The 26,590-nt window shown below is 37.3% G+C and overlaps 1 protein-coding gene and 1 pseudogene across 1 annotated transcript in view; one reads left to right on the top strand and one right to left on the bottom strand.

Annotated features, from left to right (window-relative positions):
* The window catches only part of UBE3D (ubiquitin protein ligase E3D), a 240,077-nt gene extending 214,230 nt beyond the window's left edge, over window positions 1–25,847 (top strand). Inside the window, exon 10 of the mRNA XM_025925182.2 lies at window positions 25,667–25,847. Within this exon, the coding sequence (XP_025780967.1) occupies window positions 25,667–25,828 (162 nt within the window). The 3' untranslated portion in view covers window positions 25,829–25,847. The remainder of the gene's footprint in view (window positions 1–25,666) is intronic.
* On the bottom strand, window positions 372–1,687 carry LOC112862171 (heterogeneous nuclear ribonucleoprotein A1-like; annotated as a pseudogene).
* Window positions 25,848–26,590: the final 743 nt, after the last annotated feature.

Raw genomic sequence — 26,590 nt, 5'->3', positions numbered from 1 at the left:
AGAGAATATTAAATCATCTATTGATTACACATGATAATGGATGATACACAAGCTTTAATCCCATCTATAATTTTATCTGATACCATAATTCAATTTAGATATATTGCATAGGATGTGCCAACAATCATATTAATAACCAAATAAACTCCAGGACTTTGCTTGGGTGACCCTTTTAATGGTGACCTCCAGGTCACAACACATTAACTGTCAGTTCAACCACACCAATGTTTATGGAGACAATGGCTTCTGTGCCCAAGCAGGTTGCACATATATTTCAAATGGAACCTGGCACCACCCTGAAGGATCTAACTTCACACTGTTGGGGTAGTTTACCAAGATGGCTTCAGAGGAGACTAACTTTACACAGCACATTTAAAAAAAGACACATTTATTCAGTGTCATGATCAGACTATTACATTTAGCAATCAACAGCATGGGTGCAAAAAAAAAATCTAAATTAAAACCTTTTGTTGGAGTGCTTTACACTTTCCACAGAACAAAAACTAAAATAACCTGTTATACAATTAGTCACAAATACAGTCCTTGAGTTTTTTGCCCATACACATGAGTATTGTCTAAAACATGTCTTCTTTGTAGCAGCTAGGCCCTGGCAGCACTGTGCTTGGCTGAGTTCACAGATCTGTTGTAACCTGTAGCTTCCCTGTCACTTCTCTGGCTCTTCTTTCCTGCTAATCTTTGTTTCCTGGCAGTAATTAAAAATCTTCTGCCACTGCCAAAGCTACTGCTGCTGCTGGAACTGCCATAGCCACCTTGGTTTCGTGGTTTGGCAAAATATTGACCTCCACCACCATAGAGGCCAGAGCTTCTGCCTCCAAAATTTCCTCCTTTCATGGGTCCAAAATTTGAAGACTGATTGTTGTAATTGCCAAAATCATTATAGCTTCCACCACCTCCAAAATTGCCTCCATCATTACCAAATTCTTTATAACCATCCCCACTGCCACCATACCCATCACCACCTTGACTGCCACCAAGGCCACCTCGTCCACTGAAGTTTCCTTCATGGCCAAAGTTGTCATTCCCACCAAAACCACCTCCGGGACCATCACCGAAGTTCCAAGGACCACTTTGACCTCTTTGGCTGGAAGAGGCACTAGCCATCTCTTGCTTAGATAAAGCTTCCCTTACTTCACAGTTGTGGCCATTCACAGTATGGTATTTTTGAATGACAATCTTGTCTACAGAGTCATGGTCATCAAATGTTACAAAGGCAAAGCCTCTCTTTTTGCCATTGCCTCGGTCTGTCATGGTTTCAATCACTTCAATTTTCCCATACTGTTCAAAATAATCTCTTAGATGATGTTCTTCAGTGTCTTCTTTAATGCCACTGACAAAAATCTTTTTCACAGTTAAGTGGGCACCAGGTCTTTGAGAATCTTCTCTTGAGACAGCCCTCTTTGGTTCTACAACTCTTCAATCCACCTTGTGTGGCCTTGCATTCACGGCTGCATCCACCTCTTCCACAGTGGCATAGGTGACAAACCCAAAGCCTCTGGAGCGCTTGGTGTTTGGATCTCTCATTACCACACAGTCTGTAAGCATTCCCCGTTGCTCTAAACGGCTCCTCAGACTCTCATTGGTTGTTTCAAAGCTCAAACCTCGGATGAAAAGCTTCCGCAGCTGTTCAGGCTCTTTGGGAGACTCTGACTTAGACATGACGGCGGTGGGAGGGAGACTTTCATGATGCTTACTCGGTGGTATCCATGGGCAGAAAGTAGCTGACATCTTTTTTAAAAATGTATGATTTATTTCTGTCACTACAAGGAAAACAACTGACAGTATTTGTTTTTAATGATAAAGTTTGAGTTTTCAAGAGAAAATTGAATTTTGAATCAGCTACTATGAGCTTGATTGCTTTCCAGTATGTGAAAACCTTGCTGATCAAATTGGCGGTGATACTAATGGATGTATTTTTTGATATGGTATAATGAAATATGTCAACATTTGGAAGATCTCCATAACGTAGTGAATCAACATGCTCCAAATGTCATAAGATCATGCATGGGTAAAAGATCCATTGAAAGAGCAAGCTAGACAAGTAGATTTTAATGTAACACAGAATAAAAGTTTATCGATATGGCTTCTGATTCCATATTGTAATTAACCTTTCAGAAATGACCACTTGTTGAGTGTTGGTGTAGTATCAAAGAAGGATATCCACAATTATCTGAACGTTAAAATACCCTTTCCTTTACAGATTATAGATCTTGAGATGCTATATTTTCTTTATATCAAAATAAATTGAATGCTGATGCAGATATGGGAATCTCTGTCTTCGAGGAAGACAGACTCAAAGAGATTTTTTAAAATGTAAAAAAAAAATGATATTCTTTTTTACTACATATTTTTTATTTTGGAAAATTTACTTACTTTTCCTAAAGATACATTATTTATAGTGAAATGTAATACATATACTATTATTATTATTTTAAAATGAGTTAAACGTATAAAAATTTTCTCAGTTTTAGTTTCTAAATGAGTAAATATCAATAGGATGGACACAAACAAAAGCAATTTGTGTACTCAATAATTTTTAAGGATGAAAGGAGTCCTGGAACAAAAAAGTTTGGGAACCATGGTCTAAGAAAAAGAAAAAACCCTGAGGTCACATTTAAGTCCTTTCATTTATGCATCTTCTATTTACTAATATGGAAATGAAAACCAGCACTCATATTTCTATGATGTGAACAAATAGAAGTAAAAAATTTTAATAGTGTTGTAACTGTGAAAAATATGTCTTTTCTGGTTATTTCTAGGTACAAATATTTATGGGAGATGGAAATCCTGAAATATTGTACTTGTTTTATTTTACCAAAAATACTTTGTGTTTGTGTATCAAAGAAGAATTCTCCATAAAGTTTAATGATATTACTATTAAAATAATGTTGCCATACAGATAAAATCTGAGACTCTTAAGAAATATCAGCATAAATAGAAATTCAATAGTAAGGAATACATTTATTATAATTTCCCAAGGGCTTTTTTTTCATAGAATTATGACACCTGACAAATGGCTGCAGGGAAAATATGCCAAATGAGTTCCCCTGTTGTTTACAGCTTGTCACAGACTGGGGCAATACAGAAAGAAGATGAATTCATCCTTCCCACTCCAGATTGTCTCGACTCATAAAGGGAAACTGTTCTCTCCCCATCTCAACAATGATTGGTTTAGATCACTACAATAGATCAATGATATTCTGGTTACTTGATGAGTTTATGGAAACAGAACAAGGAAGATGGAGTCCCACTCAAGGATTTCCCTGCAAGGTGACCCCACAGTAGCCAAAGCTGAAGAAGCACTCTTTATGTTTTGTATAGGTGCCATGTTTTTTGTATCCAAATTGCCCTTTTTGTTTTTCTGATTCAATTAATGCCACCCTTAAACATTGCTACATACGACAGACTTGTTGGTCCAAGAGTGAGGCACAGACCAGCATCTCCATCATCCCTTGAAGCATTTTAGAAATGTATACTCCTGGGCTCCACCTTGGACCTCCTGAATCAGAATCTGCATTTTAACAAGATCCCCAGGGGATGTATATGTTTATTTATGTTCGAAAAGCACTATTGTGCATCAGATGATTTCAACCATGGCTGCACTTTGCAATCACCTGGGAGTTTCTAAAAATCCTGATGCTTGGACTGCAGAGCAATGAAATAAGAATCTCTGAAGATAGGACACTGCTTAAGAAGAATAAACATTCTTTAAGCTCTGTCAGTGTCACCCTTTTCTACTGCATTTATATTCATAGATGCACCTCAGGATTTATTATGGAAGTCAGTGGGGAAAATACTCCATAAGCAATTTTTTTAAAAACCACCTTTATTGAAGTATAATTGATATTTAAAAACCATACATGTTTAATAATTACAATTTGGAGTTTGGACATACTACATACACCCATGAAACCATTACACAGTCAAGGTAATAGGCATATCCATCACCTCCAAAAATTCCCTTGTGTCCCCCCTTTTTTCTGTGGTAGGAACACTTTTTTGTGTTTGTGTGACAAAAACATGGGAGTGACCTCGACACCTTTTTAGGTATACAGTATAATATTGTTAACTATTGGCATTGTTTTATGGGAGATTTCTAAAACTTATTGATCTTGCATAACTGAAACTTTATGCCATTAAACGACACTCTTCATATCCCCCAGCTCCCAGCCTCTGGCAACCAATCTATTCTCTGCTATTATTTTAGCTATTTTAGATATCTCATATAAGTGGAATCATGCAGTATTTGTCCTTCTGTGATTGGCTTATTTCATTTAGCATAATGTTGTCAACAATCCAGAAATAGCAATATTAAAACCACTGAATCAATAAGTGGTACTTAGTAAGAGTTTATTGTAGATATAAGAACAGTTCTTGAACTGGAAGCCTTTAAATTCAAAGACTGATGTGAAGCTCAGGGGCATGACATTACATGACAGTTTATAAAGTGAAAATGAGGAAGTTGTTTAACCTTTACAATGATTTGTTATTGCATTGAGGGTTTCTAGAAGGCAGGGAATGGGTTACAAGTGATTATCTTACACAATTTTTAGGAAAATGACTTGTTTCTTTTATTAGAGGCATTTATAAGAATCAACCCATGGTAAATTTCAGCTTGTTTTGCAGAATAAGCTAAATTAAATTTCATTTATATAGCTTAAATGTTTTTTCTGCTCAGGGAATTTTCAAGTCCCCTCTCCATTTTGTATTTAATTTTAACAGTGTCCTCTGGTTTCAGCCATGTTGTTGCATATGGCAGGATTTCCTTCTTCTTAAAGGTTGAATAATATCTCATTGTATTTAGGCACATTTTTTCTTAATCCACTCATCTATTAATGGATATTTGAGTTGTTTCCTTATCTTGGGTATTGTGAATAATGCTGAAATAAACACTGAGTGCAGATATCTCTTTGAGATCCTGATTTCAAATCTATTGGGTTATACCCAAAAGTGTATTGCTGGATGATATAATAGTTCTATTATTAAATTTTTGAGGAACCTCCATACTATTTTCCATAGAAGCTGCACCATTTTACATTCCCACCAATAATACACAAGGGTTCTAATTTCTCCATATCATTACCAATAATTATTATCTCCTGTCTCTTTGACCCTAACAGGTATGAGGGATAGTTCATTGTGGTTTTGATTTACGTTTCCTAATGATTAGTATGTTAGGCATCTTTTAACTTATCTGTTGGCCATTTGTATGCCTTCTTTGGAGACATGTCTGTTCAGACCTACTGCCCATTTTAAAAGCAGGTTATTTGTGATTTTGGTATTGAGTTGTGCCTACAACTCAATGTATATTATATACATATATATATAACTCAATATATGTTATATATTTTGATATTAACACCTTATCAGATATATGGTTTGCAAATTTTTTCCCCATTCTGTGGATTGACTTTTCACTCTGCTGTTTCCTTTTCTGTGCAGAAGATTTTCAGTTTGATGTAGTGCCACTTTTTGTCTTTGTTGTCTGTGATTTTTTTGTCTATTTTTGTCTTTGTTGCCTGTGAATTTGGTGTCATAACCAAAATGTCATTGCAAAGACCAATGTCAAGAAGTTTTTCTCCTGCGTGTTCTTCTAGAAATTTTACGGTTTCAGGTGTTATGTTTGTCTTTAATCCTTTTTGAGTTGGTCTTTATGTATGTATGGTGTAAGTTAAGAATCTCATTTCATTCTTTTGCATGTGTGTATCTAGTTTTCCCAACACCAAGGAAGGGAGACTATCCTTTCTCCATTGTGTATTCTTGGTAGTCTTATCAGAAATCAGTAGACCATTTATGCATGGGTTTATTTCTGAATTTTCTATTCTCTTCCTCTGGTCTATATGTCTGCCTTTATACTATACTGTTTTAAGTACTGTAGGTTTATAATATATTTTAAAATCAGGATATCTGATGCCTGTGTGATGCCCTTGTTTTACTTCTCTTTCTCAAGATGACTTTGGCTATTTTATATGACTTTTATGGTTTGGAATAAATTTCCTATTTTTTTTTTCTTGAGAAGCACCTTTGGTCAGCAGGAGAAAGACAAATACCATATGATTTCACTCATGTGGCATTTAAGAAAAAAAATGAGCAAAGGCAGAGAGAGAGAGAGAGAGAGAGAGAGAGAGAGAGAGGCAAACCAAGAAAGAGACTCTTAACTATAGAGAACAAACTGATGGTTACCAGAATGGATATGGGTAAGGGGATGGGTTAAATAGGTGATAGGGAATAAGAAGTGCCCTTGTGATGAGCCCAGGTGTTGTATGTAAGTGTTGAATCACTATATTGTACAACTGAAACTAATATTACATTGTAGGTTAACTGGAACTTAAATAAAAACTTAAAAAATATCTTTGGGATTTTGATGCAGATAGCATTGAAAATGTAGATTTCTTTGGGTAATATGGAAATTTTTACAATATTAAGTCTTATATGAACACAGATATATTTTCATATATTTGTGTCTTCTTTAATTTCTTTCATCAGTGTTTTGTTGGTTTTAGTGTACAAGTCTTTCATAATCTTGGTTAAGTTCATTTCTAAGTATTTAAGTCTTTTTGATGTGATTGTAAATGGGATTGCTTTACAATTTCCTTTTCAGGTAGTTTGTTGTTAGTATATAGAAACACAACTGATTTTTTGTATGTTGATTTGTAACCTGCAACTTTACTGAATTTGTCTCTTAGTTCTAAGAATTTTTGTGTGTGTGTTGGAAACTTTCAGGTCTTCTGCATATAAGATTGTATCATCTACAAACAGAGATAATTTTACTTTTTCCTTTCCATTTTGGATAACTTTTACCTGTTTTTCTTAAATAATTTCTCTGGCTAGGACTTCCAATACTATAATTGGAAAGAGAGGGCATCCTTATATTGTTCCTGATCTTAGATGAATAGTTTTCAGATTTTTACTGGTAAGTACAATGTTGGCTGTGAGCTTGGTCATATATGGTCTTTATTATGTTGAAGTACATTCCTTCTATACTTAATTTGTTGAGTTTTGATCATGAATAGATATTGAATTTAGTTGGATGCTCTTTCTGTACCTTTTGAGATAATAATATACTTTTTATCCTTCATTTTGTTACTGTGGTATATCACATTTATTTCTCTGCATATTTGAACTATCCTTGCACCCCAAGCATAAATCTCACTTGATTGTTGTGTATGGCCCATTTAATATGTTGTTGAATTGGTTTTACTAGCATTTTATTGGGGATTTTTGCATATATGTTCATCAGGGATATTGCACTGTAATTTTCTTTTTCTGCAACATCCTGGTATGGCTTTGGTATCTGGATAATGCTGGCCTTGTAAAGAGAGTTTAGAATATTCCTTATTCTTTAATATTTTGGAAAGGTTTGAAAATGGTTGGTGTTAATTATTCTTTAAAGGTTTGGTAGATTTACCTGTGCAGCTATGTCGTCTTGGGCTTTTCTTGTTGGAAATATTTGATTATTGATTCCATCTCTTTACTAGTGATTGCCTGTTCAGATTTTCTATTTCTTCATGATTCAATCTTGGTAAGCCAGATGTTTCTAGAAATTTATCCCCTTCTTCTAGATTACCCATTTTGTTGGCATGTAATTATTCTTACCAGTTTTTTTTTTTATCCTTTGTATGTCTCTGGCATTAGTAATAATGACTCCTTATTTGTTTCTGATTTTATTTATTTGAGTCTTTTTTTTCTTTAGTTTAGCTAAAGGTTTGTTAATCTTGTTCACCTTTTGAAGATACCAGCTCTTAATTTTACTGATTTTTTTCTATTATTTTTCTAGTCTCTATTTAATGTCTACTCTAATCTCTATTATTTACTTCCTCCTGCTAACTTTGGGATTAGTCTGTTTTCCTTTTTCTAGCTCCTTGAGGTATAAAGTTAGGTTGTTTATTTGAAATTTTTCTCTTTTTTAAGTATAAACATTTATTGCTATAAACTTTCCTTTTGGTACTGCTTTTGCTATATCCCATAAATTTTGATATGCTGGGTTTTCATTTTTTTGCCCTCCCATCAGTGACATTTTTTTAAAAGGATAGACATTCAACAAAGATGGTAGCACAATTCTATACATGTTGAATGGGTAAGAAATACATAAATATGACAATAAACATGGCACTTTGCCTTGAACAAGACCTGAGGGTTGCTTGTGGAAGGGGGCATCAGAAGAATGAGGTTTGTTGGTTATTATGAAGCAGTGGGAAGGAGGCTTAGTTGAAACTGGGTAGAAAGTTGGAATACCTTCTGTGTATGGGGTTTTCATTTTTATTTGTCTCAAGATACTTTCTGATTTTCCCTTTGATTTCTTCTTGTATCCATCCCTCTTTTTCCAGGAAATGTGTAATTTCCAATATTTCTGAATTTGCCAATTATCCTCCTGACTTTAGCTTCATACCGTCATGGCCAGAAAAGATATGTGGTATGATTTCAACCTTAAATTTGTTTAGTCTTGTTCTGTAGCCTAATCTGGGATCTATCTTGAAGAGTGTTCTGTGTGTGCTTGAGAAAAATGTGTATTCTTCTGCCATTGGGTAGAATAGTCTGTATATGTCTATTAGGTCCATTTGGTGTATAGTGTTGCTCAAGACTATTTCCCTACTGATTTTCTTTCTGAATGTTTCATACACTGCTGAAAGTGGGGTATTATAGTCTCCTACTATTACGGTATCACTGTTTCTCTCTTCAGTTCTATTATTGTTTGCTTTATATATTTGAATGCTCTGATGTTGGGTATGTATGTAATTATTGTATCTTCCTGGTAAATTAATCCTTTTGTCATTATATAATGTCCTTCTTTATCTCTTGTGATCATTTTTGACTTAAAGTATATTTTGTCTGTTATAAATATAGCCATGTCTGCTCTCTTTTGTTTACCATTTGTATGGAAGAGCTTTTTCTATCCCTTTATCTTCAGTCTATGTGTCTTTAAATCTAAAGTGAGTCTCTCTCTCTCTCTCTCTCTCTCTCAAAAAAGAGAGAGAGAGAGAGAATGCATACTCCGTGGGATGGGGGTGGGCAGAGAGAGAGAGTATGAGAGAATCCCAAGCAGGCACCACACTCTCAGTGCAGAGCCTGGTGGGGGGCTTGATCCCACAAACCATGAGATCATGACCTGAGCCAAAATCAAGAGTAGGAAGCTTAATGGACTGAGCCAACCAGGTACCCCTAAAGTGACTCTTTTATTTAGCATATAGTTGGGTCTTATATTTTATCCATTCAGCTATTCTATATCTTTTCCGTGGGGAGTTTAATCAGTTTATGTTTAAAGTAAATATTGATAGGGAAGGAATTAAAATTGCCACTTTCTTTCTGTCTTACAGTTCTTTTGTTTCTCTTTTCCTCTCTTGCTGTCTTCCTTTGTGTTTTGTTAAATTTTGTAGTGATGTTATTTGATTCCTTTATCTTTTGTGTGGCTTCTATAGGTATTTTCTTTGTGATTACCATGAGGCTTCCATAAAACATCTTATAGTTTTAACAGTCTGTTTTAAACTAATGAAAACCTAATCTCAACCACATACAAAAACTCTACACTTTTACTTCTCCCCCGAGACACACTTTGTTATTGATGTCACAGTTTACATCTTTTTATATTGTGCATCTATTAACATAAAAAATATAAAATTTCATAGTTAAGAGCTTGGGCTTTGGAGTAAGAAAGACTTAGTTGTGTTGGTCAGAAGTCTTTGGTTGCAAGTAACAGATGGTAATACAAGTTAGCAGATATCTGTTTCCAGATATTCAAATAATGTTATCAGCGACCTCTCCCTTTCAGCTTTTTCTTTCCTCTACTTTGGCTTCATTTGCAGGCACATTCTCTCCATTTTGCAGCTCTAGGCATATGTTGTATATACAGCTAGTGAGCCCAGAGAAAAGAGATGCTTCCTTGTTTAGAGAACTCTGACTGGCCTAACCTGAGCTGTATGCCTGTGGTAGGTAGAATTTTAAGATGGTTCTGAAAACTTCTAGCCCTTATTGTTTAAAATACCCTTTTGCAGTTATTCTGTAAAGCACTTGTTTAGATGTGTGTGAAAGCACTTGTTTAGATGTTGCTTGTACAGATATAACTCAGGTCCCCAAATCAGCTGATGTTAAGATAAGGGAGACCATCTAGGTGGGCCTGATCTATTCACACACACCCTTTAAATCTGGGTCTTGGGCTCAGAGATGGTGATGTCAGAGATCTGAAGTATAAGGGGTATTAAACACACCATTGCCAACTTGAAGACGAAGAAGGCCATGTGGCAAGGAATGTTCTTAGCCTCTAGAATCTAAGAGAGGCCCAAAGCTAACAGCCAGCAAGGAACAGGGACCTTGGACCTATAGTGGCAAGGAGTTGAATTCTGCCAACTACAAGAATGATTCTAGAAGTGGATTTCTTTCCCAGACCCTCAAGAGGAGACCTCAGCCTGGCCAACACCTTGATTTTAGCCTTGTGAACTCTGAGCAGAGAATTACTTAACCTTGCTGTGTTTCAGTTTCCTTATCTGTAAAATGTGGACATTAAAGAATGTCTACCTTTTATAGTGATTGGGTTGCTTAAATGAGATAATGCATGTAAAGTGCTCAGTGGAGTGTCTGGCATATAGTCTGACCTCAATAATGTTACCTATTATTATTGTTAATGAAACCAGTTCAGGCACACCTAGTAACATCAGTTACAATAATAAGAGTGGGAGAGAAGGGAGAATTGCCAGCTCCTCTCTAGGTCTACTCTACAGCCTAGAAGGATGGTAACACTAGGGTGTCCTGCCATTATGTTAAGGTTCATCTCTTTTCAGCTAGTATTTTGGCTGGGGTTTGGTGGTAAAGAATGAAGAATGAGCTTCAGGAGCTCACAAAAACCCCAAATAAAAAGAGTAACATGATTAGGAGTCCAGAATATAATGGCATTCAAGAAGTTATGGTTTCTTATAAAGAAATATTTTCTTTAGGGATTCAGTGTTGCCATGAGTCCCATAATCACTTTTGGAGGCAAAAGGTAGTAGGAATTATTTGGACCAAAGAAAGAGAATGCTGTGTGGACATTCTTTATGTCTATATTTTTAATTCAAAACATCAGCATATGCTTGTTTTCTATGAAAGCCCACTGCAAAGGATCCTGGTTAGAAAAAAAAATAATAATAATCCTTGTTACCACTAATTGTCACCTTAGATCTCAGTAGGAACCTGCAGATGTTAACTGCTCACTGATGCACTAAAGCTTCCTAGGGTTCTCATAAAGGTTCAGAGTCCTTGTGAAATATTTTCTGGAAGTCCATGGATTAATGAAGTTGTTACTTAGAGAGGTGCTGTGAGGCCCAAGCTAATGTTGAATACAAAGTCTCCCTGGGAAGAGAACACTTGGTGGGTTTTTGAGTTGTAAGGGTACGCATTTGGTTGAGAAACACAGGGAATGTTCATGCAGACCCTGCAAAAGAAAGGCTTCAGATTTTGTAGAATCTGAAGCTTATAACATTTGGAGAGGTCCTCTTTCGGGGATAGATTTTAATTAATTACAGTTAAAATAATTGCACTTTTGCAAATTTCACAAAACCATAAGGCCATGTGAGATCATATGAGAGGGCCACCCAGGGCTCTGGAAATATTGTATGCATATGTATTAAGGCTTCATGGGATTTAGGGTAAATCTACCTCAGCCTGGCAGTGAGATTGTTTTGACAGCATGATCTAGAATTAGGGTCCTGCAGCCCATTCCCGCTCATACCTTTGGCTTACTGAGTGATCTCAGGTGATTCACTTGCTCACATGCAATCTTATTGTCTTGGTTTGTCCTGGAAAACAGTGATTTTTTTTTTCTGTCAGTGTGGCTGCAGGAATAACTATTTTTAAGATATGTACTATCTTTCCTTGGCAGAAAGCTGCACCAGTACACCATATTACCACATTTTTCATCCTAAATTCATCTTTTTAGTGACCTCAGACTCAGTGGAGTGAAGGCTCAAATTTTAAGTCATCGTTTCATGTCTTTACATATCCATCAATATAACAAAGGGAGAGAGAAAAGCCTTTGTTTTGAAAACCTGTAAATTCTCAACAAAACCTATTTAATAAGAACCGTGCATTGTTATAGAAACTAAAGTGTTATCAGATAGCAGTTCAGTAAGAACAAAAAGTAAAAAAGCAAAGTTTTACAGCAAGTATTTCTAGGGTGACTTCAATATAAATTTAATGAAATGTAAGCGTAAAAGGGTCTTGGTTAAAGTAAAGCCGAAATACAGTGAACCAGTGTAGCTTATTAGACTGAATAAGAGCTTATTTAGACCAGGTTTATTTGGACCGAATAAGAGACCTACAGAATTCTTATGCTTTGCTCTCATACATCAAATATCCCAAATGCTACTTTTAGTTTTTTGAGGAAATATGGTTACTTTTTTAGTTTTACCTCAAAATTGCTAGTTAGATCAGTTTTGAACCTGATTGATATGTATTCTTATTCAATTCTTATTAACTCTCTAGTGTAAATTGAGACGAAGATTCTGAACACTTGGCCCTTGTAACAACCAGATGAACACCTCTCACGCTGTTTGAGACAGAACTGTTCACTTCTTCCTCTAGGTTCCTATGACATAATCTAATATATTTGCCCTTTTACGATCAAAACCAAACTGCCATAGTTGTAGGACTTGGGTGTAAGCCCCAGAAGCACAACCTGAGACAAGACTGGAGTGCCAAGCAGGACAGGGAAGCCAACACAGGGTGTGTTGGCAGGCAGGTTCCCACATTTGGGATATGGTGTACTGCACACCTTAGAGCTGTCCCACTTGGGGACACAAAGCTGGCTGATAATCTAACCTCTTCGTGTTATTGACAGAGCTGGTCTGGAGGCGTTAGTTATCTCCCAGCACCTTCCTCCACCCGGTGCATAGGCTGAGCTCTCCTTCTGGCAGGTGGAGAGGCACAGGTGCTTGCTGTGGAAAGCGGTGGGCAGGTGTGGGAACCTTGACTGATGAAGGGGTAAGGGAGGACACTAACTGCCTCTGCCGTATTATGAAGTCACAGTTTCAGTGCTGGAAGGAAATTTTGAGTTTACCCTACAGGATCCAGTTTCTTTAATTGCAAGATGAGGGTGGTAGACTAAATTCTAGTCACTTTGTCTCTAGCTTTTAAATGATTTCATTGGCTATAGATCTTTCATGTATGTGTGATCCTGTGCAAAATCATGTACTGATTTCGATGGGTAGAAGGATATTCGCTAGACACGTGATACAAGTACCAAGAGGCTTACAAATATTTTGGAAATGAACACGTTCAAATATTTCTGTTCTAGGTTAGCATTAGCAGGGGGGTTTCTGTGCATGCCAATACGTATGATGTGACATAAGTGTGTCTGAATCAAAATACTGCTCTTTTGAGGTGGAGAAGGAAATCTATACTGAATAAAGTCAAGTAGGTAACTTAGTATTTAACTTGGACCTGGTTTTAAAAGTAGTCACAACTCAGGCAATTATTGAAGGTAAACAGAGTGAAAGGTTAGGTATTTGAAAATAGCAGGGGAATGATTTTCGATATTTATCTCAGCTCTTCCTTCTTGAAAAGAAACGGGGGAATCAGCGAACAGTGTGCTTTCCCTCAGCGGCCACGTTGAACTTTAAACTTGTGTTTTGTTGTGTCTGCTATTGATCAATGGGGGCAGGAAGATTTATGGGTGCTCGGCTGGGAGCAGCACCGGCCAGAGATGCAGGCAAAAATCCCTCCGTGACTCACTTGTGGGAGCTGACCTTCCGGAGCCAGGAATATCCGTCAATAAATAGCAAGGCGGGGGGTCAGAGACGCCTCCGAGGAGCCACATCAGCTTCGGCCCATCCCACGAAGGGTGGGGATCCGGCTGCCAGGGGCCCTCTGAGGGCTGAAGATCTGTCCCCAAGTCTGTAAATAGCCCTAGCGTCTCTGCATCACAGACATCGCGGCCTTCCTTCCTTCGCCTTGCGCACTGAGGGAACAGGATAATTCTAAGCCCATCCGCCTGAAGGTGGTGGCCTCGTGCCAACTTTGGGGAACTTTCCAGTGATCTGAACTTTGAATTATCCTAATGCTACTGCACCGATGTGACTATGTTTGCTGATGTATTTTAAATGCCTTGAAGGACTAGAGGGGAAAGGTCCTTTTCCTCTGAGCAGTTACCCCCAAAATCGTAGGGATCCTTATACTTCAGTCCTTTTATGAATCATCTGGTGAATTTGTTAAAATGCAGATTTTTGCGCCCTTAACAGTTCCCATGTGGAGCCCAGAAATCTGCATTTCCTAGGTAGATTTTGTGGTGGGTGGTCTAGGACTGCACCTTGAGAAATAGCTTTGTCAGGTGGATCTGGTTCATTTTAACAAAGGAGAAGGGGAGGGAGGATGCCTGTCTCCCCTTTGAGTACAGACCCACAGCTACAAGTAAACTAATTCTTGGATGTCTTTTCGCTGATGTGGGGGAAAACACACCATCTCCCAATTCTTGTTGGAATGTATCTAGGTAAAAATTATGTATTTCACATATTGCATATATCCGGTTAAAAAAAAGCTAGGAGACTTTTCTTAAGCCTATGTACAAATCTAACCCAAGCAAGTAAAGAAAGAAAACCCCCAAACTGCTGATATAATAGATGTCTAGGGCTGTCTTATCACAAACAAGGTTTTGAGATCTAGAAAACGGCAGCATCCTAATGCCGGGAAGGATTCTGAATTCGAAGGTACCGTGAGGCTTGCTAGAGAGGAGAGGAGACCCTGAGGGCAGGGTCTGTATGTATTCAACTCAGAGGGCCCAGACTGTCCGTATTCCATTCTGTCCTGTCCTCTTTGCCCTGCTGCTGTCCTGTCCTTCTCTTGCAAGGAAACAGACCTTTGTAGCACAGACAACTAGTTGGGACTCCCAGCATGGATGGGTCAGTGTTACAGTTTCTACGTTTGTCATACCTCACCCTGAACTGATTATTATGGAAAATCAGTCAGTTGCTTGCATGGCCTATACTCATGTCCGTACAGAACCATATTGCTTCAGTCTGTTATTTCTCTAGGTTTGTCCTCATTTCAGCTGTTGTTACCAGTATCATGTACTGTGTAAGTAAGAATCTACAGATTCTCAAATTCTTTGGAGTGGCAACACTCAATATTTTGTTTTTCAACGTTCATCATGGACCCTAAACCCCTTTCTTTAAAAAATTTTTTTAATGTTGGGGCGCCTGGGGGGCTCAGTCGGTTAAGCATCTGACTTCAGCTCGGGTCATGTTCTCACAGTTAGTGGCTTTGAGCCCCGCGTCGGGCTCTGTGCTGACAGCTCAGAGCCTGGAGCCTGTTTCAGGTCTGTGTCTCCTCTCTGTTTCTGCCCCTCCCCTGCTCATGGTCTGTCTCTGTCTCAAAAATAAATAAACATTAAAAAAATGTTTTCATGTTTATTTATTTTTGAGAGAGAGAGACAGACAGACCATGAGTGAAGGAGGGGTAGAGAGAGAGGAAGACACAGAATCCAAAGCAGTCTCCAGGCTCCGTGCTGTCAGCACAGAGCCCGATGCGGGGCTCAAACACATAAGCTGTGAGATCATGACCCGAGCTGAAGTTGGACGCTCAACCAACTGAGCCACACAAGTACCCACAGCCCCTTTCAAATGTAACTAGAAAATCTGGGGAGACCCATTGGAATACTTTTGACTGGCTTGGGCTTTTAAAAAGTTTCATCTTCTTTTTGGTATTTTATTTTTTATATAGGTCTATATACTGAACTTCTTTCCACCTGCTTTACATTGTGGAAGTTTATTGTAAATGGGGTTTTTCTTTCGGTTACAGTTTGTTTATTTTATTTTTAATTGAAGATTAATGGACATACAATATTATAATAGTTCTGGGTGTACAACATAGTGATTCGACAAGTATACACATTACTAGATGCTCACTATAACTGTAATTACCATGCTACCATACAAAGTTATTAAAGTATTATTGACTATATTCCCTAAGCTGCACTTTCATCCTCAAGATTTATTTATTCAATAACTGGAAGTTTGTACCTCTTAATCCCCTTTACCAATTTCACCTATTTCCAACTTCTCTCCCCTCTGGTGGTTTAGGTTTTTGGGAATCCAAGGTTAGGATTTCTTTGTTCAATTAAAAGGCTGGTTTGATGCAAGCCATTTCCTAAACTGCAAGAACATGGACAACCCTGTCTACTGGCTGGTTTTGCTGAAACCAAACCCAGTATTGTAATTGTGAGAAGCTAGACTCTGTTGCCTGAGATTAAGGACTGTGTTTAGTTATCTTTATGTGTCCAGTGTCTAGCATAGTGCCGGCTCATACTCAATTCTAATTACATCCCACTCAAGTTCAGTTAATTGTTGAATGAATCAAACAAACTTTGCAAGCCCTGGTGATTACATCAAGAATATTGGAATAGTAATTTACCAGATGAGAGAGTTAGGCAAATGGGGCAAATAACTAGTATGTATGTCATTGCTCTTGATTCTTGATCACTTAGCAAGATGTGGCTAATGCTTTATAATACCTTTTCTTCTTGGGCCCACTTCTTGATCATTTTAAACCCAGTGCTCCGGAAGAACCACTACCAGTCAATCAATATGGGGTTGGGTGTGGGGGTTAAAGAAAAGGAATATATATTTTTTTGTCAGGTCAGTACTAAGGTTTATATAAATTAATACTTTCTACTGTCATAAAGGTGAAAATTCCCTAGACATTAACAGACTCACATTAATTGCTGATGGCTGTCTCAAGCCCTGTATCAGAATTTTGAGATTGCAAGGAAGAGTCTTAAGAATCAACTAATGAGTTTTGTCCTGGGCACATGAAAGATGAATGGTAACACTCTGCTGGCCATTTTCCATCTGTACCCAGCGATATTTTTAGCCCATAGGCTATCCTGGGCACAAGCAGGGAAATGGGAATAATGGAGCGGGGAAGAGAAGAGAGCAGCAGAGAAGAAACAGAGTGAGAGAGAGAGAGACTTTGAGGGAGAGACATGAAAGAGGGCTATGCAGTGGGGAGTGTGACAATGTGTCACCACCAGGGACTTTTGGCGCTGTGTTGTCATTTCAGTGCCATAGGCTGTCTGTTCCTACATTGAACTGTTATGGGTCTAAATTGCCATTCTGTGCAGCAACTGACACATTCAGAAGAGACTTATATTGTGAATCTAGTAGTCATAATAGCAACGGAATTGAAGAGAGAAGGAGAATGAGGGCTATGGAGTTGAGAAGAACTCAGGGGAAATAGTCTTAGAGTGCTTCAACACCCTGCACCCTCTCTGCCCTGCCACCCCCATCCCGGCATTGCTATGGGGATTAGCCAGCAGGACTGAAAAACTCTGGCTCTAAGATTTCATTATTTATTCATCATACTGTGGGAGGCTGTGTGCAAGTTATTGGGACTTATTCAGAGATGAATAAGACCTGTTGTCCACCTGCAGGGGGGGTCCCAATCTGGTAGTAATAAAAGATCCATCAACAACAGCACCCGTTAAAAATGTGAGAAGCATCATGATATATGTATGAACAAAAGCTATTAATTCTGCCTAAGGGGGTTGGGGAATTTCAGCTGTGAAAAATATTTAATAATACTGTACCTTAGGAGATATTTATTTTGATAGATTGTTAGGAAGATAAATAACTTGCTGTTGAAAGAGAGATTCTAATGTAGTATAGAATTGCAAAGTACAAACAGCATACCCCACTGTATTGATGGATTTATTAGGAAGAGCCAGTGACACTTGAGCATGTCTTCCCTCTTAAAAATAATGTACGATACATGTACGTTAAATTTAATGAAGCAAACCAAAAGACATGGATCGATTTGCTGGTTGATAAAAGACAAAGTGCTTTTTCTACAGTAGCCAATCTAAATGTTTGCTGATTGGAGTTGAATTTCTTAATGAAAAAGCCTTATTGCTCAAGATGACCCCAGAATACTTGTGTTTAATATCAGTACTCTAGTGATTCCTAAAGGTAAGAAGTTAAAAATAATCTAATCTTATTTACGTGAGGCCATCTAATCAGTTTGGGTCTGGTAGGTGTTAGTTTTTGCAGGCCTAATTGCTCATTGGACCATCCACTGGAGTCAGAAGAAGCACAGACAAAGGGAATCTATTCTGTAAGAATGTGCTTATATTGCAGACCTATCGCCCATTGTGGATTTTCATTAAGTGGACTTTGCAGTGGGCGGTTCTGCTTTATATGTCCAGTGGTTGCTCTATTGATCTTCTCAGGGGGCTGGCAGGCATTTCACGGTTTAGGATTGCCTGAAACATTTGGAAGGAATGTTTAATTTTAGCACTGTTTTCTAGACCCATTCTATTACCTGCTATGAAGCCAGAACATCAGTCCCCAAGGAGCTTACACTAATTAAAGGGCAAGGTTCAAGAGAACATGCTTCTTGTTTCACCAAAAACCTTTTATATGAAATAATAGCCCTGAGTGCATGGATAAACAGTCCAATAAAGACTGTGGGTAATTTCAGTTTATATGGTGAGAGGCTGAACTAGTCTTTTGGGAAGAAAAACTTGAATGCGATCAATGTGTAGATATCATTTGCAGTAGGTTCTTTAGACCCGGCACTAAATATTACTCAAAATAGGAAGTATCAGTTTGGTCAGAATCCATTACAGATTTAATTGGGAGCCAGATGTGTGCAAGAAATTATGGGCTGACAATATAAACATTACAAAAAGTTCAAAAAGTCTTCAAATCTGAGAAATTCAGACCATTCAGGGACTGACAAAAGAGATTTGAATCTATAGAGTACTTTGGAGTTAACTCAGGGTGATTTTGTTTCTTAACCCTTCTGATAAAAAAAGAAAAATTCTCTTCTGAGATTGTACTGTCAGATATGGTGAGTTTATTTCTCTTTTTATATGATTACTTTCTGTTTATTAGCCTTTATGTTTTTAAACTTATCCCCAAATATGAGCAAATGTAGCTTATGTTTCTCTTGAGAAATGAACAGAGCAAAACAGACTCCTATTCTTTTTCCTTTTTTTCTTCCTTGAATTTCTAACAAGACAGATTAATTTTTTTTCAGTCTAAATGAATCAACCTTTACTATAGAGTTATCATGTCAGAGATAGAAAGGTTGTCAAGCAAAGCCCTGTATGATATAGTCTGTAATAGAGTAATCCGATTTCAGACATAGTGAAATACTTTATTTTTATAGTAAACTTGGAATTTGGGGCATAGGAGTTATGGTACTTATATTGTAATAATTGTCATTTTGGGATAAAGTCCAATTGTTTGATCCCACTATTATAATGCATTTAGATAAATTTAGACAAAGTAATTTTATGACAAAAAAATGATCACTTTCAGCTTAACGATTATGAAGATATTTCAAACTAGCAATCTACAGACCAAATCCAACCTATAGACTCAAAAATAGATTTATAAAAAGTTGAAAAGGCATTTTTTGGTTGTATAGGGAAAGGCAAATCTCTTTTCCACCATTGTCCCCAGCTGAGAAACAAATCAGTTTCTTATGTATCCACCAGAGACAGTTTGTGTGCCTGTGTATATAAACAAATATGTGCGTCCATTCCCAAATATTGAACCCTGACTTTATACCACTGTTTTATGCCACTTTTTTCTTTCTTCCTTCCTCCCTCCCTCCCTCCCTCCCTCCCTCCCTCCCTTCTTACCTTCCTTTCCTTTCTTACCATTATATCTTGGAGCTCATTCCATCTTAGTACATTATTGTTCTTTCTGATTTTATTGTATGCATCTATCAAAATTTGTTTAATGATTTCCCTGTTAATGTCCATTTTGGTTGTTTGCAAATGTTTGCTAAGTTTTGTGTGACTATAAGTACCTTTGTATAAGTACCACATCAGAGATGCCAGTAATATATCTATCTGTAGGATATATTTCTGGAAGTGAAGTTGCTGAGTTGGAGGATAAGGACTGTTGTAATTATGCTATTGTTAAATAGTCCTCCATGGTGGTTGAATGAATGTGGCCTCCCAGCAGCAATGCATGAGAATGCCTTTTCCCTCCCCTTCCCAGCCCAGTGAGCTATCTCACTTTTTGATCTTTGCCAGTACAAGTGAAAAATATCATCTCGTTGTTTTATTTAGCATTTTTTAATGAATTTTTTTTAATGTTTATTTTAGAGAGAGAGACAGAAACAGAGCGTGGGTGGGGGAGGGGCAGAGAGGGAGGAAGACACAGAATCTAAAGCAGGCTTCAGCTCTAAGCTGAGAGCCCGATGTGTGGCTCCAACTCACCAACTGTGAGATCATGACCTGAGCTGAAGTTGGACACAACCGACTAAGCCACCCAGGAGCCCTAGCATTGAGGTTTAGTAACTTCATATGTCCAGGAGCCATTTTGACTCTCTCCTCTGCGAACTGTTCATAGCCTTTTAAACTTCAGTTGTTGGTCTTTCACATGTCAAGTTGTAGAGGCTCCTTTTAATTTAGCAATATTAGCGATTGGGATATGTGTGTAAATATGTTGTGTGTTTTTCTTTTTTACCTTTTTCCCCCTTGTATTTTGCCTTTGCCATGTGGAAATTTGTGTTTTGCATATTTTATTTTATTTCTTAATTTTTATTTTATTTTTTATGTTATTTTTAAGAGTGAGCAAGACAGAGCATGAGCAGGGGGAAGGGCAGAGAGAGAGGGAGACAGAATCTAAAGCAGATTCCAGGCTCTGAGTGGTCAGCAGAGAGCCCACATGGGGCTCGAACTTGCAAACCAGGCAATCATGACCTGAGCTGCAGTTGGATGCTCAACTGACTGAGCCACCCAGGTGCCCCAATTTCTCTCTTTTTTAAATGAAATTAGTTTACTTTAGATTTTCCATTTCCTTTGTCAGTTTTGGTAAATGGCCTTTTCTAGATAGTTATCTATTTCATACAGGCTTTTAAATTGATTTCCATAGAATTCACCCCATTCTATGAAAATGAATCTTGTTACCACCTCACCCCATTCAGAATGTCTAAAATTAACTCAGGCAAGGACAGATGTTGGCAAGGATGCAGAGAAAGAGGAACCCTTTGCACTGCTGGTAGGAATGCAAACTGGTGCAGTCACTCTGGAAAACAGTATGGAGGTTCCTCAAAAAATTAAAAATAGAACTACCCTATGACCCAGCAATTGCACTACTAGGTATTTATCCAAAGGATGCAGTTATGCTGTTTTGAAGGAGCACATGCCCCCAGTGTTTATAGCAGCACTATTGACAATAGCCAAAGTTAGCCAAAATATGGAAAGAGCCCAAATGTCCATTGACAGGTGAACAGATAAAGATGTGGTACACACACACACACACACACACACACACACACACAATGGAGTATTACTCAGCAATCAAAAAGAATGGAATCTTGCCATTTGCAACAACATGGATGGAACTAGAGTATATTATGCTAAGTGAAATCAGTCAGTCAGAGAAAGACAGATGTCATAGAACTTCACTCATTGGTGGAATTTAAGATACAAAACAGATGAACATAAAGGAAAGGAAGCAAAAATAATATAATAAGAGGGAGGGGGACAAACCTTAAGAGACTCCTAAGTATAGAGAACAAACTGAGGGTTGCTGGAGGGGAAATGGATTAAATGGGCAAAGGGCATTAAGGAGACACTTGTAGGGATGAGCCCTGGGTGTTATATGTAGGGGATGAACCACTGGATTCTACTGAAATCATTATTGCACAATATGCTAACTAATTTGGATGTAAATTCAAACAAATAAAAAAAGAAAATAAAAAAAAGAAAATGAATCTCGTGATTCTTTAAATTCTTCTGTTTGCATTTCCATTTTATCATCTTTTTTGTTTATACAATTTTTCTTCTTTGTTTTTTTTCTTGATGTTACTTAATTATTCACCCTTCCTCTTCCTTCATAAAAAGAGTTTTTGTATCTATTTATAAGTTCTACTGTATGTTTCTAACTTATTAATTACTATTATATAGTCTTCATTAATTCCTTTTATATGTTTTTCTTCTGTCAATTTTGCTGATCTCTATATAACTTTTAATGTTGGATGCTTGTGCCTTTTGCCTTTATTCTTTATTATTCAAATAGGCATTTAAGGCTATCAGTTTTTCTCTCAGCACCGCTCATTCTGATACGTTGCAGCATCCTAAAACATTGTTTTCCAGAAATTTGTAATTGTGCTTTTTAGTTACTTTTTCTTTCTTTCTTTCTTTCTTTCTTTCTTTCTTTCTTTCTTTCTTTCTTAAGAGAGAGAGAGAGCATGGACAGGAGGGAGGCAGAGGGGGAGAGAGAGAATCTTAAGCAGTCTCCACACAGAGCCCGATGTGGGGCTTGATCCCATGGCCCTGGAATCATGACCTGAGTCAAAATCAAGAGTTGGACAATCAACTGACTGAGCCACCCAGGATCCCCTTTAGTTACTATTTTACTCAAGAATGGTTTAAGGAAGAGTTTTACTATTTCTAGATGGAATTGTGATTTCTACATTTCCCAACTTGCAATGTTATCTTTGGGGTCTAATATGTTGTTAAATTTTTGTGAATGTTTATGTTTATGTAAAATGAAGATATAGTCTCAGTTTTCCAGGGTGCAGAACTTTATATTTATCAGTTAGATCTCTGTTGTTAATCTTTATTTTATTCTTCTATAACTCTACTTATTTTTCCTCTACACAACTTGTCAACAAAAAAAGAGGACTTCAAATCTCTCACTACTAATGTGTTTCTTGGTATTTTTCTTTGAATCTCCTATAATTTCTTCTCTATTTCTGATGCTGCTGTTATTTGGTGCAGAAATATTTGTAGCAGCTGTATTTCCATTGTAGATTTTACATAGTGTCATTACAAGTAGATTTATTTGTCTTGTTTAATGCTTTTTGCTCTGGATTCCATTCTGACAGTTAAAATTCTAAGCCCTGCTCTCTTTTTATTTGCTTTTGCTTGTTAAATGCTGTCTATCTTGGGGTGCCTGGGTGGCTCAGTCGGTTAAACATCCCACTTTGGCTCAGGTCATGATATCCATATGTGAGTTCAAGCCCCACGTCAGGCTCTGTGCTGACAGCTTAGAGCCTGGAGCCTGCTTTGGATTCTGTGTCTCCCTCTCTCTCTGTCCCTCCCCTGCTTATGCTCTGTTTCTTTCTCTCTCAAAAATGAAATAAAAACATGAAAAAAATTTTTTAATGCTATCTCTTTGTTTTTACTTTCTGAATCACTTTAAGTTTTCATCTATATAGAATCAGGTTTTGATTTGTGACTCAGGTTTTGTCTTTCATCAATTAGTGCAGGCCATTTAGTTTTATCGATATGACCTGTATATTTGGTCTGGGTTCTGTCAATTTAGTTCATGCTATCTTTTCTACTTTGAAGAGACTTTTACTTTGTAGCCTGTTTTCATTCAATTTGCCTCTGTGTAGTTTTTTTTTGATATTAAGAAGTTTGCATATTTGTTCTAGTTACCTTTTAATTATAGTTTTATATAGTGTCTTTAGTTCCTCCATGTTTTTAGACTGTACTTATTAGTTTTCTACTATATACAATACTGAAATTTGTGTGTTCCCTCTTCCTTCCCCTTCTCTTCTTTTACTTTATTAGCTTATTTCAATCAATACTGCTAGCTTTTTTAGTGTCTCCCTTTGAGTAGCTAAGTATGTTTAAGTTTGTATTATTTGACTCTGTTACCTTTGAGATCCTTTGATTTCCAGGTATTAAAGATGAGGCCATCAAAAAACTTACCGCCTGTTTTCACAATCCTGTCACAATTTTAAATAGTTGTATCATGTTAAAATATTCTTTCTTTGATTTATAATGAAATATATTAATTGTTCATCATCATTCTCTTGCTTACTTTCCCAAGCTGTATTTTGGTTGGATGAAACTTGTCATCTAATGGTTTTCTTAAGGAAGAATCATGGCAATATTACCTGAATTTTTACATATTATAAGTGGTTTGACTGATGCTTTTATAGAATATGAAAGATAGATTGACTGCATATAAATTCCACAGCTCACAATTCTTTCTTGGTAATGTTATAGGTATTGATTTGCTGGGTTTTGGCATTGGATTCTATGGATAAATCTAGATCAGTCTTATTTTTTTCTCCCATCATATCTATTGCTTGATATTTTTGCCTGTCTGTTTCCAAAATTTTGTACTTATTTTGGAAATTCAATGACTTTTCTAGGATATGTCTCCATTTTGATCATTCTGGATGAATTGTTCCTGGGTCAGTGTATGTCCTTTTCCTCTAAAGGAAAAATTCATGAGATTAAGCATGTTGTATTTGTTATAAAACATATTATTTAAAATGTAAACAGCATTCTACCAATGCATAATCAAAGCCTACATTTCCATTAGCACTAAAATACTCAGTCAAATTGGGGCACCTGGCTAGCTCAGTAGGTTGGACATCTGACTTTGGCTCAGGTCATGATCTCGAGGTTTGTGAGTTAAACCCTGCATTGAGCTCTGTGCTGGCAGCCTGGAGACTGCTTCAGATTCTGTGTCTCCCCCTCTCTCTGCCCCTCCCATGATCATGCTCTGTCTCTCTCTGTCTCTCAATAATAAAACGTTAAAAATTTTGCACTTGTTAATGTCTATCTATATGAATGGTAGGTACATGTTTATAGGTCTAGTCTATCCAACAAAAGTTTGAAGGCCACCTGTGGTAATGGTAGTTGATCCACATCATTCCAGATCTTTCTGTGCTTTATTTTGTCCAATCTTCAAGACAACCCTATGTGTAAATTCTATTATTATTCCTATTTTGTAGAGGAGAGACTGAGACTTAGAAGAGACAGGTAGCTTGCCCATGTTAGTAAAAGGTAGAGCCAGGATATAAACCTAAACCAACTGACTCATAACCACTAGATCATCCAGTTGTCTAGCTATTTAGATACCTCTCTTGATGCTTAGCTATTATTCAATCTATCATTGTATCCTTCTTATGAAAACTATGTACTTAAAGGTTTTTGAGTTTTAGATCCAATTAGTTCTCAACGAGAGGTGATTTTATTTCCAGGAGACATTTGTCTGTACGTCCTGAATGTCTGAAACTTTTTTGGCTGTTATAACTGGGGCAAGAGGTGGTGCTTTTAGGTTGAGTAGAGAGCCAGGGATGCCATTAAACATTCCACAAAGCATAGGACAGCCTTCACAACAAAAATTATACAGCCCAAAATGTTGATAGAGCTGCTGTTGAGAAAATAGGACTTAGATGCTGGTTTTCTTGAGGGAAGTCTTTTTTTATACGTGTATAACTTTGTGTAATTTAATATGCTATAACAGAGAAGATGCATAAAAATGCAACTACGATTTTTAACAAAAATAATATTTAGGTGTATTTTTTAAAGTTCTAGTACTCTTTAGAATTTTATTCCTTCAGTGCCAAAAAGGACAAGCAACCAGGCGTAACCTTATTCAAGATTTGACCTGGTTTTTAAAAAGTTGCTTCTTTTTTCTGTCCCTGATGTAGTTTTATACCAATAAATATTTCAGGAATAGTGGTCTCATCATTGAGTTCAAGGAAGGCTGTTCATTAAGGAACTTCATCCCCATTACTGATGAAGAGCTCCAAATTAATTATTTCCTGATTGCATAGTACAGTATTTATGAAAATTAATAAGAGTTGTTCATTGTTCTTTGGAGGTGGAGAAAGAGGTTGTTAGAATAATGAAATTGGACAGTTGTCAGAGTTTCTATTTAAAAGACCATGTTATTAATTAGTCTTTCTCTCCTTGCAGGGAATGAGATCAACACTGACTGAAATTTGCTCAAGATCACTTTCCTTCAGAGAAGCTTACCTGTCGATTTCACCCCACACTTTGGAGCAACCAAGAACAATTATGCACTATAGTTATAATAAAGTCTGGTCACCTCAAAGTCAAGGCCCACTGCCAAAATGATAATTTAAGAATTTCTCTTCCTCTCGGGGCGCCTGGGTGGCGCAGTCGGTTAAGCGTCCGACTTCAGCCAGGTCACGATCTCGCGGTCCGTGAGTTCGAGCCCCGTGTCGGGCTCTGGGCTGATGGCTCAGAGCCTGGAGCCTGTTTCCGATTCTGTGTCTCCCTCTCTCTCTGCCCCTCCCCCGTTCATGCTCTGTCTCTCTCTGTCCCAAAAATAAATAAACGTTGAAAAAAAAAAATTTTATAAAAGAATTTCTCTTCCTCTCTTTCTCTCTCTATCCCTCCTCTGTCTCCCCACCCTCCCCCCCCTCCCCGCCACCCCCACAAGTCACATGTATCCAAAGCAAGAACTTGTATTTATTGCCTCTGGATAGTGGTGTGGAGGCATGTCACAGTATTCTAAGCACAATATCTTTTAAAAAGTAATTTAGTGATATGTCTAACAGAGAAGTACCTAATATCTGGCTTCAATATTCAAAACTGTATCTTTGCCATTCCCCTGTAGTGCAATATCAGAAGCTACCAGCCAAATACTTGGGACATTTTAAAAACATTTCAGGAAAATGATTCCTGTTATAGGCTTTCATGAGCTCACAAAATGTTTTTTTTTTAAACTGGTGATAAATCTTTCTTATCTTAATGAGCTCTCTTAGTAATTTAAGGAAACTGATTTAGAAAGGATGAATTGTGCATTTTAGAACAAAAATATGAGCATAACTAAGGTGTTTATCAGTATGAATTCCTCAGAGAGCTGGTAAATGC

The sequence above is a fragment of the Puma concolor genome, chromosome B2 (assembly GCF_028749965.1).
Source record: "Puma concolor isolate L17-30 chromosome B2, mPumCon1.1.hap2, whole genome shotgun sequence".
Taxonomy (NCBI): domain Eukaryota; kingdom Metazoa; phylum Chordata; class Mammalia; order Carnivora; family Felidae; genus Puma; species Puma concolor.
This window is presented reverse-complemented; position numbering and strand designations above follow the sequence as displayed.